The sequence below is a fragment of the Cornus florida genome, unplaced genomic scaffold (assembly GCF_030987335.1).
Source record: "Cornus florida cultivar Cherokee Brave unplaced genomic scaffold, ASM3098733v1 CherokeeBrave_3.0.0_Hap2_Chr04, whole genome shotgun sequence".
Taxonomy (NCBI): domain Eukaryota; kingdom Viridiplantae; phylum Streptophyta; class Magnoliopsida; order Cornales; family Cornaceae; genus Cornus; species Cornus florida.
Window position 1 is genome coordinate 69962843 of NW_026775574.1, and position 17865 is coordinate 69980707.

At 36.3% G+C, this 17865-nt stretch overlaps 2 protein-coding genes across 4 annotated transcripts; one reads left to right on the forward strand and one right to left on the reverse strand.

Moving 5' to 3' along the window:
- The first annotated feature begins 7011 nt into the window (after window positions 1-7011).
- Window positions 7012-7978, forward strand: LOC132303462 (putative invertase inhibitor). The gene has a single exon (XM_059800723.1). It carries the CDS (start codon window positions 7054-7056, stop codon window positions 7642-7644), a length of 591 nt encoding a protein of 196 aa, XP_059656706.1. The 5' UTR covers window positions 7012-7053; the 3' UTR covers window positions 7645-7978.
- Window positions 7979-8844: 866 nt separating this feature from the next.
- Window positions 8845-17599, reverse strand: LOC132303463 (vesicle transport protein GOT1-like). Of its 3 annotated transcripts, XM_059800726.1 has the most exons (8): window positions 17444-17599; window positions 16991-17075; window positions 11851-11942; window positions 11642-11722; window positions 11463-11560; window positions 11297-11378; window positions 9032-9116; window positions 8845-8914 (listed from the first exon to the last, which is right to left on the reverse strand). In XM_059800726.1, the coding sequence occupies exons 2-7, from the start codon at window positions 17019-17021 to the stop codon at window positions 9078-9080; spliced, it is 423 nt and encodes a 140-aa protein (XP_059656709.1). In that variant the 5' UTR covers window positions 17022-17075; window positions 17444-17599; the 3' UTR covers window positions 8845-8914; window positions 9032-9077. The 3 variants fall into 3 exon arrangements, with proteins under 3 accessions (XP_059656709.1, XP_059656707.1, XP_059656708.1); XM_059800724.1 differs by having other exon boundaries at window positions 8845-9116; XM_059800725.1 differs by lacking the exon at window positions 17444-17599 and adding an exon at window positions 17217-17400 and having other exon boundaries at window positions 8845-9116.
- Between the last annotated feature and the right edge of the window lie 266 nt (window positions 17600-17865).

Here is a 17865-nt window from a genome sequence, read left to right on the forward strand (position 1 = left end):
ACAATTGCAACAAGAGTTCCTAAAGAAGTATTACCCCGCGAGTCGAACAGATGCCATGATAACTTCCATTCGTGAATTTAAACAAGAAGAAGGGCATTATTATTATCCGATACTAATAAGGGCATTGTTGATGCTTCCTGTGGTGGAAGCTACATAAAAAGAAATGAAGATGAAATTTGGAATCTCTTTGAAAAAATGAATGAAAACTCAATGCATAGGTCTTTATCTTCTAGGGGGGTCGCCTAGCAAATATGGGAGGAAATAAAGCTCTATGTCAAATAGACACTTCCATGGAAATTGCCGCCGAGGTCAAAAATCTTACTTAAAGGTTTGATACATTCCTTTTGAATCAAGGATCGACAATTCAATCTTATCCTCATCATTCCAATGAAATGTGCATGACTTGTTCTAGTTATACTCATCATACTTCAAATTGTCCTCTTGGAAAAATCATACCAAGTGAGTCTCAAGAACAGGCAAATGTCGTTTTCATTCATTAAGGGAATAACCCTTATTCCAATACTTACAATCCGGGGTGAAAAAATCATCCAAACTTTGCATGGAAAATCAAAGAGATGGTGCAAACCCTCCTCAAACTCAAGGTTACCAAGCAAAGTATGTTCCCTCACATCTCCAGAGTCAAAATCAGAATTCTCAAGGTTACCATCCTTCATTCTATCCTCAAAATGTGAATCAATATTCTCATCCTCAAGCATCAAATTCTTAATCATACTCTTATCCTCAAGCATCAAATTCTCAATCTTACTTTAATCCAAATCAAGCGCCTTCTAAGAGTCCCGCTTTTGAAGACAAGGTCTTAGAAGCCTTGGGTGATTTTAGGAAAGATAATCAATTATTTCACTTTTATTCTCAATCAATTGCAAAGCTTGAACCTCAAATTGGGCAATTAGCTAATTCTTTAAATGTGATAGAGAAAGGTAAATTGCCTAGTCAAACTGAGACCAATCTTAAGGGCCAATTTATGGCGCAAGCAAATCCTTCATTGGAATTTTCTGGAAATGAACAAGTTCAAGCAATTACTATTTTGAGGAGTGGTAAGAGAGTGGACAATAAGGTAGAGGTACCTAAGGAGGATAGTGAATTAAAACAACTGAGTGGTTGCATCCGTCCCATTCAAAATCATATTCCTACTTCCTTGGATGCTAATGGTTCCAAAAAGGACATTCCATCATCTCCCTAATTAGAGAAGTCTTATGAACCAAAAGCTCCATTTCCTCAAGCTTTGAGAGAGTCTTCATCATTTGGGAGACAAGAAGAAAAAATTCATGACATGATGGAAGTGTTCAAACAAGTGAAAATTAATCTTCCTCTTCTAGATGTAATTAGGCAAATTCCACTATATGCAAAGTTCTTGAAGGACTTGTGCACTCAAAAGAGGAAAAGCAAAGCAAAGGACCTTAAGAAAGTGCTTTTAATGGAACAAGTGAGTTCCATCATTCTGTCTAACACTCTTCCTAAGTTCAAGGATCCGGGTGCTCCGACCATTTCTTATGTTATTGGAAACCAAAAGGTACGTAGAGTTCTACTTGATTTAGGTGCAAGTATTAATCTCATTCCATACTCTGTTTACTTGTAATTAGGATTAGGGGACTTGAAGCCAACATCGGTAGTAATCCAACTAGCAGATAGATCAATTAAGAAACCGAGGGTAATTGTTGAGGACATTCTAATTAAGGTTGATAAATTTTATTTCTTGGTTGATTTTATGGTACTAGATATTGAGCCAGTCCCTAATCTCACTAATCACATTCCAGTCATCCTAGGAAAACCATTCCTTGCCACCGCCAATGCCACCATTAATTGTAGATCCGGCATTATAAACATCTCTTTTGGCAACATGATGGTTAAGCTTAATGTATTCAATGCGAGTCAACATCCCAAAGATGAAGACGAGTGTTTCCTAGTGAATGTTTTGGATGAAATCATAGAGGAGACTCTTCCCTCTATTCTCTCTAAGGACCCTTTTGAGGCGTGCCTTGTGAAATGTTTGAAAGTTGTGGTTTTGACACAGAAGGATCTATAAGTGAGGTCAATGCTTTGATGGACTCTGTGGCCACTTTAGATTTTCCACCTTGGAAAAGTAAGAAATAACCTCTTCCTTCCCTCTCTAGTACTCCACTAGTTCCCTCTCTCATCTCTCCTCCTACTCTTGAGCTTAAGCCTCTTCCATCCAATCTCAAATACGTCTTCTTAGGCCCAAAAGAGACTCTTCCGGTCATTATTGCTTCAAATCTTGAAAATGACCAAGAGAATGATCTTTTAGAAGTGCTTAAAGCTAACAAAGAAGTTATTGGATGGAGTGTGGCTGACCTAAAAGGCATTGACCCTTCTATTTGTATGCATCGCATACACATGGAAGAGGATGAAAGGCCATTTAGGGATGCTCAAACGAGATTGAACCCAAATATGAAGGAAGTTGTCATGAAAGAGGTTATGAAACTTCTAGATGCGGAAATCATTTATCCTATATCTGATTCCAAGTGGGTTAGTCCAACTCAAGTGGTTCCCAAAAAGTCGGGAATCACAGTTGTTGAAAATGCTAAGGGTGATCTCATCTCGAAATGCACTGCTACTTCGTGGCGTGTTTGCATAGACTACTGAAAGCTGAATTCTGCTACTAGGAAGGACCATTTTCCATTGCCTTTCATTGACCAAATCTTGGAAAGATTGGCCGGGTAACAATACTATTACTTCCTAAATGGTTATTCGGGGTATAATCAAGTGGCCCTAGATCCATTGGATCAAGCAAAGACTACTTTCACATGTCCTTTTGGTACATTTGCTTATCGACGGATGCCTTTTGGATTGTACAATGCTCCTGCCACTTTCCAAAAGTGTATGATGTCAAATTTTTCGGACATGGTGGAGAAGTATTTAGAAGTCTTCATGGATGACTTCTCGGTTTTTGGGTCCTCATTTGATTCATGTCTCCAAAATCTCAAAAAAGTGCTTCAAAGATGTCGTGAGACCAATCTTGTGTTAAGTTGGGAAAAGAGCCATTTCATGGTTCAAGAAGGAATCTTGCTTGGACATGTCATTTCTAAAAGAGGAATAGAAGTAGATAAAACAAAAGTTGAGCTGATTTCGGAATTGTCTCCACCTACTACGGTGAGTAAATCCGCTCCTTTTTAGGACATGCCAGTTTTTATCACCGATTCATCACAGATTTTAGCAAAATTGCTAGACCCTTGTGTAACCTTCTTTCTAAGGAGACTCCATTTGTCTTTGATGAAGCATGCCTAAATGCTTTTCATCAACTTCACACTCTTCTATCATCCGCTCCCATTATGCAACCTCCAAATTGGTCTTTACCATTTGAGATTATGTGTGATGCTTCCGACTTCGCAATGGGTGCGGTTTTAGGGCAAAGGGTAGGTAAGCTACCATGTGTTATATACTATGCGTGTAAGACTTTCTCAGGTGCCCAATTGAACTACTCCACTACCGAGAAAGAATTATTTGCCGTAGTATATGCCCTTGATAAATTTCGGTCATATCTCTTATGATCCAAGGTAATTATGTTTTCCGATCATGCCGCTCTTAGGCATCTTTTAATGAAAAAGGAAACCAAACCTCTCTTAATAAGATGGATCCTACTTCTTCAAGAATTTGACTTTGAAATCAAAGACAAAAAGGGCTCCGATAATGTCGTTACCGATCATCTATCTAGATTAATGGTTGAATCTTCTCCAAATCTTGAAATTCATGAATCATTTCCGGATGAACAACTCTTTCAAATCTCAAATGAGACGTTGCCTTGGTTTGCTGACATTGTTAACTATCTTGCAACCAGCAAACTTCCCATTAATTGGTCAAAACAAGAAAATGACCGATTCTTTACTAACATCCGGAAATACTATTGGGAAGATCTCATTCTGTTTCGTTATTGCCCGGATTAAATCATAAGGAGATGTGTACCGGAAAATGAAGTTCCGAGCGTCCTTGTGTTTTGTCACACACTTGCTTGTTGTGGGCATTTTAGTGGAAAAAAGACCATTTTGAAGGTTTTTTTAAAGTGGGCTCTTCTGGTCCACTATTCACCGAGATGCCTATAATTTTTGCAAGGTGTGTGTTCGGTGCCAAAAGATGGGATCAATGTCAAAGAGAGACATGATGCCCTTAACTTCAGTCTTCGTGGTTGAAATCTTCGATGTATGGGGCATAGATTTGATGGGACCATTCCTAATGTCTTATGGTTTCCAATACATCCTCGTTGCTATTGACTATGTTTCAAGTGGGTTGAGGCTTGTGATACCGAAACGAATGACTACTCCGTGGTAATTGCATTCGTCAAATCAAATATATTTGCTCTGATCAATTAAAATCGTATTTTCAAGTAAATTTAGGATCAGGATCTGAAATAAATTTAGTATCTTGCAATGCTAAAGGAAATACATTTACCAAAATTTATTACGGTCCCTATATTTTTCTAAAGCTGATTTGTATGTGTAGAGTCTGGTTTCACCCAACTGCATGGATGGGAATGACGAGTAGCCCCAACATTCTGTGGCCGACCCTATTTATATGAAAAAAAGAAAAAAAGAAAAAGCAGTGATGCTGATTTATGTTGCGGCTGATTTATGTTGTGTGGTTCTTCCTTCTTGGGCAATGGATGGTAGTTGAATCGTGGATGTCATATATGGAAAGAAAAAACAGAGTGCGTTAGACATTATGTGCAGATATTCATAGTGTGCTGATTTCCTTTTGAGTAATGCGAGCTCTCTCATGGTGTGAGCTCTCCTTATTTAATTAATGAATTGAAAATTTTATTCAACGACTCATTTGACAATTTTTTTTTTTCTCGCTGAATGGTAATGTTGAAAATCTGTGTTACTTATTATATGTTGAAAATTAGGCGAAGGTGATTAGATCGTTTGAGCTGTAACTATTTTGATAGAAATTTGTGCATTTGTTTCTTGCCATTTTTTGGGAGGTTTTCATTTTCGCTATTTGTGCTCAAGCCACATAATTACAGGTCTACAATTGGGATGACATAATTTTATATTGAATTCAATTCAGTCACCATTTTTCCTGCACACATTAGAAGTGGTTGACCAACCGTACGAATGGGTTTTTCGGTATGAATAGAAATTAGTCATTCCTCTACAAAAAAAAAATAATGAGATGCAATACTATTGTTAGTTTTAATAATTTTTCATAATGAATCTCTATTGATGTACACAACATTAGCAGTAATCTTTTGGATTGATGATCCTTTTGTCTTTTTTATTTTTTTATCGTTCTTTGATAATTTTAATCTAGCATTGCATAGTTATGATTTTTTTTTTTTTTTTTTAAACGACAACGAGAAAACTAGCATTCAACCAGAGAAGAAATAACACAATCAATGTGTAGAACATTTACCAATCACAGGGCCAGATGCTCACATCAAATCACCACATTCGACCTTTAAAGCCGTTTTACTCAACTAGTGAGCAACCAAGTTTCCGTCACGCCGAACCCACACAAGAGAAGAGCCCATGCACTTGGGAAGCAAAGAAGTGATGTCCTTGAGTACCACCAACATAATATCTGAAGAAGCCTGCAACCTCATAATCAGAAGACAATCCCCTTCCACCACCACATTACAGCAACCCCACCTACACAGGAGAACTATATATTCTCTCAACACCAAGCTTTCTGTCATAGAAAGACTGCAAACATTTTCCAAAAACACCGATACCACCTTAATTGGAAGAATTCATGACATGATTGTGTTATGTATAATTTTAATCTTTTTGGGTTGGTCGTGACTTTTGGCCGTCATAACATGGACCAAAATCGTCTCCAGTGGAACAGGAGAATCTGTTCCCCCGGTTTTTACGTTTCACGCGCTGTAGCGGTGGTAAAAATGGCCAAACAAAACTTTGGATAAATATATATATATATACACACAGACATATACGAAAAATATACACACATATACGAAATTATATATACACACATATACGAAATTATATCTATTAAAACTCAGATTTAACACCTCTTCTAAATTTCTAATCTTCTTTCTCCTTCTCTTTCAAAATATAGAAATTAATAAATTCCTCGTCCAAACAAAGTTGCAGCTCCTTCCTTCCCGAATGGATGATACGATTAAGATGGTCTTTTTTCACTGCAAAACCAGGTGGCAATTGAATAGACACGTGTCATGTGAGCCATCAGTTGAAGGGCTTTGCATTCTTTGGGGAATTATCTGGTGTGACTCTGTTGCTATTCTTGTGCACCTCGTGTGACATTAAAAGATGATGAATTTAGATATCGTGTTTCTTCAAATCCTTCAAGTCACATGATAAATATTTTATTTTAGGATGTAAATAAATCTCTAAACTGTGCATCAACGGTTCAGATTTGTTTGCTCATCAAACAATTTAGTTAGAGTTTATTTTTTTTTCAATTACGTTCAATTAATAAATTATTTGATCTTCAACTATTTATGATTGGACCAACTATCATGTTCAAAAAAATTATGAACAAAATTTGATTTTGAAAGCTAAATTATTTAAATTTTATAAATAACTTTGTTCCTATCAATATTGATCTCAAGTTCAAGTGGATTAAAATTAATCAGACGCAACAAGCTCAAACTTAATTGAATGTATGAGTTCGACTCGAACTTGATTAGAAAAAAGACTTGACTCAATTAGTCAACCAATTAACGAAATGCTTGTTTTTAAGAAAAGAGATTAAAAAATACTTCTTTTCCGTATATTTATTTTCAAAGTAATTAAAAAGTTAATACAAAATAAATAAATAAATCCATTATATTAAAATTTGTCCAAAATTACATTCTCAAGTTGAGTAGGGCGCAAGTGCCATGTTGCCCTAATAATTGAGTTGTTTCCCGAAATACCATATTCAAGCATGCACCCTCCCATTCAAATCCCAAAAATGACACATATGGGCAGTTATGCTGGAATTATATGCATCAATGACCTTTCTAGGAAGCTTCCTCCTCCAAAGTTTCAAACACACCAAAGGATGTATACAAATAAATAAGACATCTAAGGAAGGAAAGGCAGAGGAAATAAGAAAATGTTTCACTCCTCTGTTTCCTCCATCTCCTTTTCCTTCCTCTTCCTCTTCCTCCTCCTCCTCCCAAACCAGAACGGCTCCTCCACCGGAGCATTGTCAGCCGACCTGATCAACTCGACTTGCAGGCAATGCACGGAGAGATCCACCGTCCTGAGCTACAACTTCTGCTCAACCTCTCTCCAGGCGATACCCATCAGCCACTTCACGAATCAGCAAGGACTGGCGATCATCGCAATGGAGCTCGCCACTCAGAACGCCACGAACACGGTGTCGCGCATAGAGGAGATGCTGAGCAGCGGAGCCTTTGATGCTTTCGACATTGAGTGCTTGAAGGATTGCTTGGACCTATACGTCAATGCCGTCGCAATGCTGGTGAACTCCATCGGTGCCTTCATCTCGGAGGAGTACAGCGCGGCTACTCTGTTGGTGAGAACGGCCATGGAGGCAACAGAGGCGTGTGAGCAAGGGTTCGCGGCAAAGAAAGAGAGGGAAGCGACTCCGTTGACGGAGGAGAATTACAATCTTTTGGAGTTGAGCGACATTGCTCTGTGCATCCTCAACTTGCTTTCTTTCCACTTACCATCTCTGTAATCTTGAATTTTGGTACAGTTGGCTCAGATACTTCCCAAATTTCAAACAAAACCCTTACGAAACTTCTAACTCGACCTCCTAGAGCTATCAAGATCGAGAGCCCTCTCAAGCCATGAGTTATGAGCTCGTTTTATTAAACAACTACAGCAACAGCAACAACTAAGCTTTTCCCAATTATTTCTGGTCGGCTACGTGAATGGCATGTTTCTCTATTTATATTAATCCACTGTATATTATGTGTGCGCACATATGTAAATAAATAAGAATGAATTGCTTTAAATAATTTCTACTAGGTGTAATAACGAATCGGATTGAATTGAATTCAAGGATTGAGATTTTTCCAAATAGCCCAATATTGTTATTTTGTTAATCTTGGCTCAATAGATAAAATTTCAATTTATACATTAATTTATAGACTTAAACAAGAATGGACCTAGAAATATGTGAGTGGCGACGACTTTTAATAAAAAAAATGTTGTGGGGGCAATTCTAATTTGATCCCAACGGATTAAGAAAATCGATTCATGAGATAACAGCTCAGATCAGATTGGATTAGATCCACGGATTAAGATTTTTCCAAATAATCCAATATCGTTATTTTTAAAACCATGGCCCAATAGATAAAATTTCAATTTATCAACATTAATTCATATATTTAAATGATCATTAACTAATTTTAATTTAAAAGATAATTAACTAATACATTTTAGAATATAATATATATAAATATCAAGGATGAAATTTTATCCATTCCATATTATTGAATCAACCACGATCCATGAGTCTAATTATCCGATCTGATCCGTCAACCACAATCCATGAGTCTAAGATCCGCAAAGGACAAGTCCAGCTACAGATATCCAAGGGACGCAATTGAGCAAACAAACCCATAATACACTGCCCCACTTTTAATTTGTTATGCTTTGAAAATTATTCAAATTCTAGAAAACCCCAAGTGATCACTTTAGCCTTTAAAATTCTGATTAGTCGGATCGTTCAATTTCAATAAAGCCACGTTAACAGTATGAATTACAAAACATCTAGTAGGGTCACAAATCACAAATCACAATCAAGTGGAGGGAATGAGAGCTAAATGGATTGGATTTAACTAAACCAATCAAATTAATCAAATCAACGATGAAAAATCATTCAATATCTATGTCACGGTCTAATCAACAATAAATCGAAAAAAGAAATTGCTGCGAGTGGTAAATTTCCAATTTGATAAACTAAATTTTGGTTCACCAAATGATGGAGAAGAAGCAAACAACTGCAACCGTACCCAAAAGAGGAAAAAAAAAAAAAAACCGTCAAACTACAACATTTTATAGTCACAGTCACCTAGTGAAAGCAATCATTGATTGGACAGTACTTTACAAACACTTACAAGTAGGCCAACCCATGCAACTTCCATGTACTTTCCTAGTTTGAAGTTATACGGGCACTCGTTTGCCGCGGTATCGGTCAAAGAACTGTAAAAATAATTAAGCAAACTTCATTAACATGTAGATATTAGTTCATGCGAATAAAACGTGCAACAATTATAATGATATAGACATCATACAGAAATGTAATGCTTCCATTGTGTTCAACAGTCAGAAATGTACCGTCGGTTCATTTTTATTTATTTTTTTATTTATTGAAAATGAAGTATTAAACCAAATTGTCAAATGAGTTCTAGTTAAAGGAGCACGGAAGAAAATTGTAAAACGTGCAACAAGGATATAACAATATAGACATCTCGTATAGAAATGTAATACAGTACTTCCATTGTGTTCAACAACGGTCGAAATGTATGAGTCTGCTATATTCATGATAGCATCAATGTCTTGAGGGTTGCATAAAATTTCAAGCATCACAGAATGGTTCATCATTCATACGGCTTGCTTTCTACTCCAAATACACCTCATGAGGGAAGCACGAGATAGAATTCTCTCTCTATGATGAGAGAAAATGACTGATGTGCTTTATAGGGTTCAGAAATACGAGCAGTGCCCAATTCTACATGAAAAAGCAATTGAGGTGTTTCGTCTTGGGTTTGTGGGGCTAATAAAAAATATCAAGGGCCCACCAAATTTTTCTCTCGCTTACTTCAGAAAAGATTGGTGCTACACTTGTTGAGATTAAAATGCAGCAGTGTCTAACTTGGCTGGAAGACATTCTCTACAACCATTTCCCGAGGATAGGAAAGTTGAGCTAATTGATCGACTTAAGATTCAGTTCTAGAGTGGTCAAGCCTCAATCTGCTCCTAACAATTATGAAAAAAAATCTGCTTCTAACAACCATTTAAACGCCGAAGTAGAGCTCATTGTCTTAGTAGGTAGTCTAGATCTCTCTGCAGTGTCCCACAAATTTTCAAACCACAAGCTTATTCTCTGTTTCCTCTATGGTTTATCATACATTAGTTCACATATGGATGGGAAGTCATTGCCTCCCAACATGGTCTTTGGTTAAAAGACCCCTGGAAATATTCCCCTCATCTTCATATTAGTCTAATTCACTAAAACTCGTTTATCAATGTTTTTATGCATCGTACAGGATCTATCCAGCTCCCACCATCTCCGACAGAAATATAAATAGATTATTTGAATGAAAGCATGGTCCATTCTTTCCAAGATGCTCATAACAGCAATTAGAAAATATGTAACTACTTAAAACCGGTTGGGCTTTCTAGCAATGGGGGATTAGTCACCAACTCTCACCGGAAGACTAAACAGCCAACCCTCTAAAAAGAAAATTTAAAATAAATAAATAAATAAACCAACATATAACTAAAGAAAGAATTCATCATGACTCACTTCAATTATTTCTTCTTCTTTTCTTTTCATAAATATCTACACTCCAATTATTGTTCTCATGTAAAGAAAAGCTTCCATCTTTAGTAATAATGTTTATTATTTATTTATTTTTTTCCTTTTCCCTTTTTATTATTAATCTTAGCTTAGTCCACAGGTTGACTAAAGACATCCCAAGCAACACCACGTGTACCTTCTAAAGGAGTCGAACCCAAGATATACTTTGCAGAAGCTGTTGAAATCTGCTGAGATGGAGCTCATTGGTAAGTGTATTACCGATCAAATATACTTTAGATGGTACATCTTTGCATGAACAGAATCCACGACCAGACCAAAAGGAAACATGGATGTCATGGACTACAAGGACGATGGCAATTATATCATTCTTATAATAGTAATAATTGGCTTAAATTTAGAAAAACTCTATGCTTTCCAAATTATGAATTTGCGATATTATAGATTTTCTATTCGACTTTACAAGCTTTGCTGTATCACAAGTTATTTAAAGTTTGTTATTAGAAACTGCCATTTTCAACCAGATGATATTCAAGGAACTTTAATGGACATGGTCAAAACACGAAAGGCTAGCCTAAATGGGCTGACTTCAATTGTTTTGATTTTAATGTCCATGACTGAAGAAAAAGAAAAGGTCTTGATTACACAAAAAATCCCCTCATGATCACCAAAACTAGTCTGAGTCAAAATATATAGGTTACTAACAAATAAATAAACAAAAGGAGGCCTCTATCACTAAAATGTCAAGTAAAAAATCAGTAAAAAAATCATTTCAATAAATAGTTAACCTAAATTCCTAGTTACCAAAAAGAAGATTTAGTGAATTCCACAATATACATACCGATCTAATAAATGGCTGTTGGATCACCCAACCAAGAACGGGTATCTTCTGCAGAAAAACTGCCAGTGTCGGCCAGAAGCCACTGCACAAAATATGCGATCAGCAACCCAAAAGTAAAGTAATACCAGCAGAGTAAAAGAAATATAGAAATAAAAATCCAAGAAACCTGAAGAGCACGATAAACCCATATGCCTCCAAAATCATTCCAATCACAGGCCACCCTATGACAACAAAGAAGAAGCCGACACCAAAAGAAATTGTTCCCTGTAAAATAACCATGACCCGTTAAGTTAAAGATAAAGAAACGCACTTGCACGCGCACAGAGAGAATCACAAAACAAACACCTTAAAATTGCTGCGTTTCATGAAAAATTGCATGGAGGATTTCAGTCCAATAGTTAACATCACCCCTGATAAGAAGAGGATCTGATTCAGAATCACAAACAGGAACAACACATCAGGTACCATGTCAACAAATAAGTAAAAAAGGGAAAAACAGAATGATGGAGAAACCCAACTGATAGAAGGATGATAATGAAGCACTTTTAACTCACATTTCCCATGGCAAGTAGTCCCTTGTCAAAGAAGAAAACGATTCCCAAGAAAGAGAAAAATATGCCAAATCCAGTCAGTCCTAGCCCAATCTCTGTTACATAATAGAGTTACAAATCCATTAGTATATCAGAATTTGAGATGGATCCAATTATTTCAAGACCAACTGGAAAGTAGATTTATATTTATATGTATCTATAAAAAAGATAATTAAATGCAAAGAAAGCTTAAGGAGAAGAACACAATAATTAAAAACCAGAAAACACAGGCAACAGAAAGCAAAAACTTACACACACGCATATATATATATATATATATATATATATATCCTTAGATGTAAAGCAAATACATGAGTATAATTTTTGCTTGACCTCAACCATTATTTTAACAAGATGTGCAATTAATTAGTAACTCTTTTTCATTTAGTTGAACTGGTCTAACAAATTTTTAACACTACAAGAAAGTAAGGTGGATGACATAACTATAGTCCTACTGTATGCCATCTCTATTGTCCCTATGACTCGCGAAAAAGCTCCCAAACAAAGACCTAAACTGTTGTCTTCACAACTTTCATCTATTATATATATGAATGGAACCAGGGATGGACCCAGAAACTCAAGTGAGGGGGGAAATACTGAATTTGTTTAATAATTTCAGGGGGACAAAGGTAATATTTCATAAGTACATATATTAGAACGAAAAAAATAGTGAAAAGAAATAATAATAATTCAGGACAATAACTGGGTCCGTCCCTGAATGGAACAAATAACACCAACAAAAAATTTCATCTTTCGCATGATTTAAAATAAAAGAACCCCCAATGAAGAAACAGACCTCCCAGGAGATTGGTGAACCTATATCTGCTGCATAAAGCTTAAAAACATTCTTAGGCATGTTAAAATAACCTTTATTACAAGAATGTACCAATTGCATTGTTCCATTCAAACCAGATCCACCATAAGAGAAAAAGTTTACACCCTAGATCAACGGAATTTTACCCTAAGAATCCCCAACTTACCTCCTGACAGGCTGACAAAGAAGACTCCAAACTTTCCCTTGAAAGTCTCCAGGCAGCTCTTCCGCTCGTCAAAAGCATCCACTCCTCACAAAACTACTTCTCTAGTGATCCAGTCTTAGCCACTAGTTGTCCAGGCTTCAATCATAGACGATGAATTAAAAGTTTTTTTTTTTTTTTTGGAGGAAAAATAAGCATGGTGTAGTGCGCAACAATAGATGTCAACACATGTAGAGGCTGTATAGTGGGGAGACAAGCCCAAGACGCAAGGAGGGTGGCGCCCCTTTGTGTTTGGTGGGGCTTGTGGCAAAAGCAGAACAGGAGATCCTTTTATGGAGAAAAACTCCATTATGGGAGCTTGAATTCTCTATTTTTAGTTCTTTGAGTTTTTGGTACAGGCTTTGAATTGTAATTTTGGAGTAATATTGTGGATTTTGTGGATATGTTGAAAGTATAGCTGGCTCCTCGGCCCTTCTTTGTATAGGGGCTGCACTCCCCTTTGAGCGCTCTTCAATGAAATTTACTTATCAAAAGTAAAAACACACAAATAATAATAATAAAAAAAAGGTTTAAAACCAAGTTTCCGAAAGGTTGGATCAATCAAAACTGTCATCGATCAACAACACTTTATCAGCCCTTGATCGACCCCTCGATAGATTGAAGTCTTCTATAGGTTTGTACTTCAAAATAATTTCAAAAAGGAGGTTTCAGAAAACTCTTTTCATGCAAGATTAAAACAATTTATGGAATCTGAATAAGATTGAAACACGAAGATTTAGAAATCCTAGATATGCATGCAAGAACCCTAATTTGGTGAATGCATCAAAGTGAACTTACCTTTATGCCCTTAGGAGGCAACTAACACCAACTTTTGAAATTTTTTACTTTATCGTAGAAATTGATACAGAAGTTACATAGTTTTGCTCTACGAAATTTGTCAACGTAAGCCTTATTGACAAGCCCCACTTGAATAAAAGGGTAACTTGATGGGTTACAGAGGCAAGGGAGGACCCATGGTTCTTGAAAGGGAAAATTAAAAACCTCAACCCGTCTTATCACATTTAATGAGCCCAACCACCACAATTGAAATTGGTGCAATCTATGTAGTCTTGGGAACAGCTCCGGGACTTTGCCAAAATGTTTTGTTGCATGATGACCTAAAAATGAGCCTTCTTAGATGGGGGTCTTTACCTAAAGGTCCTACGAACCCCACTACTATATAAAGATGCCTACCAGGCTGAGGACTCCATTATTGCATTAACCAGAAAAACCTAATTTTCCCTTAAGACCTCAAGAAACTATGGACTTCGGCCCTGTCTCTCTTGCACTTAAATACCTAGGGCCTAGGCTCCACTTTCCCCATGAATTTCACTCCCATCCTCCATTATCCTAATCAGCATCAGGGACCCACAGTTACAAGGTACTAAAAATTTGAGATGCCACAGTCACATGTGTGTGCGCGCGCGCGCGCACGCGAGAGAGAGAGAGAGAGAGAGGATGTATGGGGGGCAGAGACCATGGAACAGAGAAAGTAAGAAAAAATCAATTAGGCATATAATATTTATACTGGGATTTTACCAAAAAGTTAGTGGGAACATTTTAAGGATTTTAACAAAACAAGTATATGTATGTAATATAATTTTTTAAAAAATACTGACTGGCCCCACTTGGCCCAACGTAGATCCGTGCCGGGTTTGCCGGATTTACAAATGTGATGCTTTCCAAAGCACCTGCTATCCCTTGGCATATAATTTAGGTGATACTGTTCAGTCATTGTCTGGCAGTAGCGGTTATCCATTTATGGTTACTAACAATACAATCCTTCTCAGAATCTCAGTGCACAAGATACCTCAACTAAGGTGCGCTTAGATATCAGCGAATCAGCCATTATAAAAAAACTGAAAATCAGTCATTGTTTGGCAGTAGCGGTTATCCATTATGGTTACGAACAAGACAATCCTTCTCAGAATCTCAGTGCAAAAGATACCTCAACTAAGGTGTGCTTAGATATCAGCGAATCAGCCATTATCAAAAAACTGAAAATCAGTTTAAACCCCCCCAAACCACCCTCCCCCCCCCCAAACCAAAACAAAAACAATCAACCCGCACACAGAAAAAAATAAATAAATAAATAAAGTAAAAAGAGTAGGAGTGGGCAAACCTAAAAAAGATCTAGAAAATGTTGGAGGTGACTCAGAGCAAGATAGTGGAAGAACATACCATAAATGTGTCACAAGGCGATAGAGAGAGACAGAGAGTTTGTGCACATGTTATATGCATCAAAATACACATAATTCATATGCAACTCTCCAAATAGATATAATAAGCCTTCATATATCGTTTTCATTAAACTAACTATAATTGAAGCCTGCATGACAGCTTTATAATCTTAGGTAAATGAAACTACCAAATTACTTATCAAAAAAAAAAGTAAATGAAACTACCAAATTAGAACCAAAAAAACTATTAGGCACGATCACATGACCACTTTGATAACAAATTAGAACCAAATTCACTTCACTCACCTTGAACAACAACCAAATCGAAAACAAGGGGATACAAAAGACTACTTAGAGGAATGGAGTCCGCATAGAACCCTCAAAGGTTCAACAACAAAGGGTCCTATTAAAATGACACATGGACGAAAATTGATATTTGGTCTTTGGCTTATAAGAAGATTATTTATACATACTCAAAGCAAGTAACTCATGCTCTATTTGGTACAAAGGAAGGAAAATTGGAAGGAAGGGGGAGTAGGATGGATGGAAGAGGTATTACTAAGGAACTAGATGTGCATTACATTCTTTGATTGATATGTGTGATTAGACCAAAACATTGTGAAAACAAACCGAGAATATAATAAATATTGGCAAAAGAAATAGAAAAACCTTTCAAAGATACAAAAATGACAATAAAGAAGTTTAAAAAGTAGTAAGAGAAGCACTTGCTAACAAAGGGAGAGAAAAACTAAAGATTTTAGTCATATTAAATGCATTAAGAATTAAAATTCAATGGTTTAGTGTAAGATGACGTATTTCAAGACAGGCAGAAAGGATACCTAGAGAAATTGTTAAATCAAAATCATCTAGTAAGCTTAGGCTCAGAAAAATATAAAAACTGTAGGGATAACATGTTTTTCTGTAAAGTCGTGGACTGCTAGGTTAAAAACATAAAATGAAAAATGAAATCATGAAGAGCTCTAGGACCATATGACATTTCTGTTTAGAAGCGTTTAGGGGATAATGGTGTATCTTAACACTAATATTTTTAATAAGATAACAACAAATAAGAGAATGCTTGATAAGTAGCGCAAAAGGATTTTAAATACCGAAGGGGACATAAAAAGGGGAGAAACTGAAGTATCTAAAATCCATTTGGATTCATTCCGGGGAAGCCAACGATGGAGGATATTTACTTATTGAGGGGACTAATGGAAAGATATAGAAGAAGAGGAAAGATCTTCATATGATTTTTATTGATTTAAAGAAAGCTTATAAAATTGTACCTAGAACCCTAATATAGAGGATTTCAGAAAAAGTAATAAAGAGATATATTAACGCAACAAAGGATATATGTACAAAGAACGTAAGACAATTGTCGGAACCACTGTGACAGAAACAAGTGCTATCAAGGGTTGGCTCTAAGCCTATATCTTTTTGCCTTTGCTATGGATGACCAGACAAGACAAGACAAAATGTGCGTATTTATTTTCTTATAATTACACCTATAATATTCATCTATTTTGGTGATTGTATTTGAAATCCATGTAAATTTTGTAATAAAATATCTGCCTCCATTTTGGAATTTAAATCATGGAATTGGTATATATTCATTTCGAGCAACCAAACAGTGGAATTTGAATTGGAACCTCCAAATCCTATTCCAGGGTCCCAATTCCGCACAACCGATCACACCCTCAGTGGTTTTTGGCCACTGACAGAATTACCATATTCACACACCTAGTATCAGCATTAGAGCCGAATTACCAACCAAAGGTGATTAAGAGATACTCTTTCTCACACTGAAAACCAAAGCTAGCCCTACTGCCCTAGTTTTCAATCCATATTCCATAACAACTGCGTACACATATAATAATTAACAATAACAAGCAATTTCTGTTCACTCACTTTTGCGGTCGTTCATCTCGAAGGAAACCATCGCGTCGATTCAGAAACAGTGCTGAAAAATCGCAAATCCAACTAAAGTACACAGCTGCAAAGGAAGAACAGATCAAAATCGGTCACAGCAAATCAAAATTTAATCATAAAACAAAACAAATGGTAATACGGTTCGAATCATTCCACTAATTTAGGGCTTTTATTTAAAAAATACAATTCAAATTAGATCCAATACCTCCGTTAATCTGAGAAAACAAAAAAACGATTCAACAATCCTATGAACACCTCTAACGACAGAACGAAACGTCAATTGAATAAATCAAACTCGTTTCCGAATTGAAAAACCTATAGGCACAATAGTTCAAGAACACAGTATATGTATATATATTATATGTGTGTATATATATTATATGTGTGTGTATATGTTTCAACTATGCGTGCGTATATATAGAGAGAGAAAACCTGAGGGATGCGAAGGTAAAGAGAGAGTATAGAGAGAGAAGTCACAGAGAAGGCGCGTGTTGGCGAATCATATCAGCTTCGTCTTCTATGCGAAGGAATCGATTTTGATTTGCTCAGTGACGTTGTTATTCAGGTTGCTGATAAAAAGAATTTTTTCTTTTGCTGTTTTATTACATTTTGAACTCTACGATAACGACCGAGTCCACTCGGAGCTGGGCTCACCCGGTACATGATTATGGGCCAATCTATTACAAAATTCAATGGGCCCACCGACAAATGTTGATGTGGCAAGAAATTTTTTACTCACTTTCTTGAATATAGATTATGAAAAACAAACATCTAAATATATTTTTGACCCAAGAATTTTTTTTAGAAAAAAGAAGATAAAAGACTTCTAGAACTACAGAAAAAGATCGAGTAAA

Bases quoted from the DNA above. Each gene is read 5' to 3' on its own strand.
- LOC132303463 (XM_059800726.1), bottom strand. From the start codon at position 17,021: ATGGTTTCCTTCGAGATGAACGACCGCAAAA. The intron at 11,723-11,850 runs GTGAGTTAAAAG...ATTCTGAATCAG, and splicing joins GACTACTTGCCATGGGAAAT to ATCCTCTTCTTATCAGGGGT. The intron at 11,379-11,462 runs GTTTCTTGGATT...TATTTTGTGCAG, and splicing joins GGGTTTATCGTGCTCTTCAG to TGGCTTCTGGCCGACACTGG.
- LOC132303462 (XM_059800723.1), top strand. From the start codon at position 7,054: ATGTTTCACTCCTCTGTTTCCTCCATCTCCTTTTCCTTCCTCTTCCTC.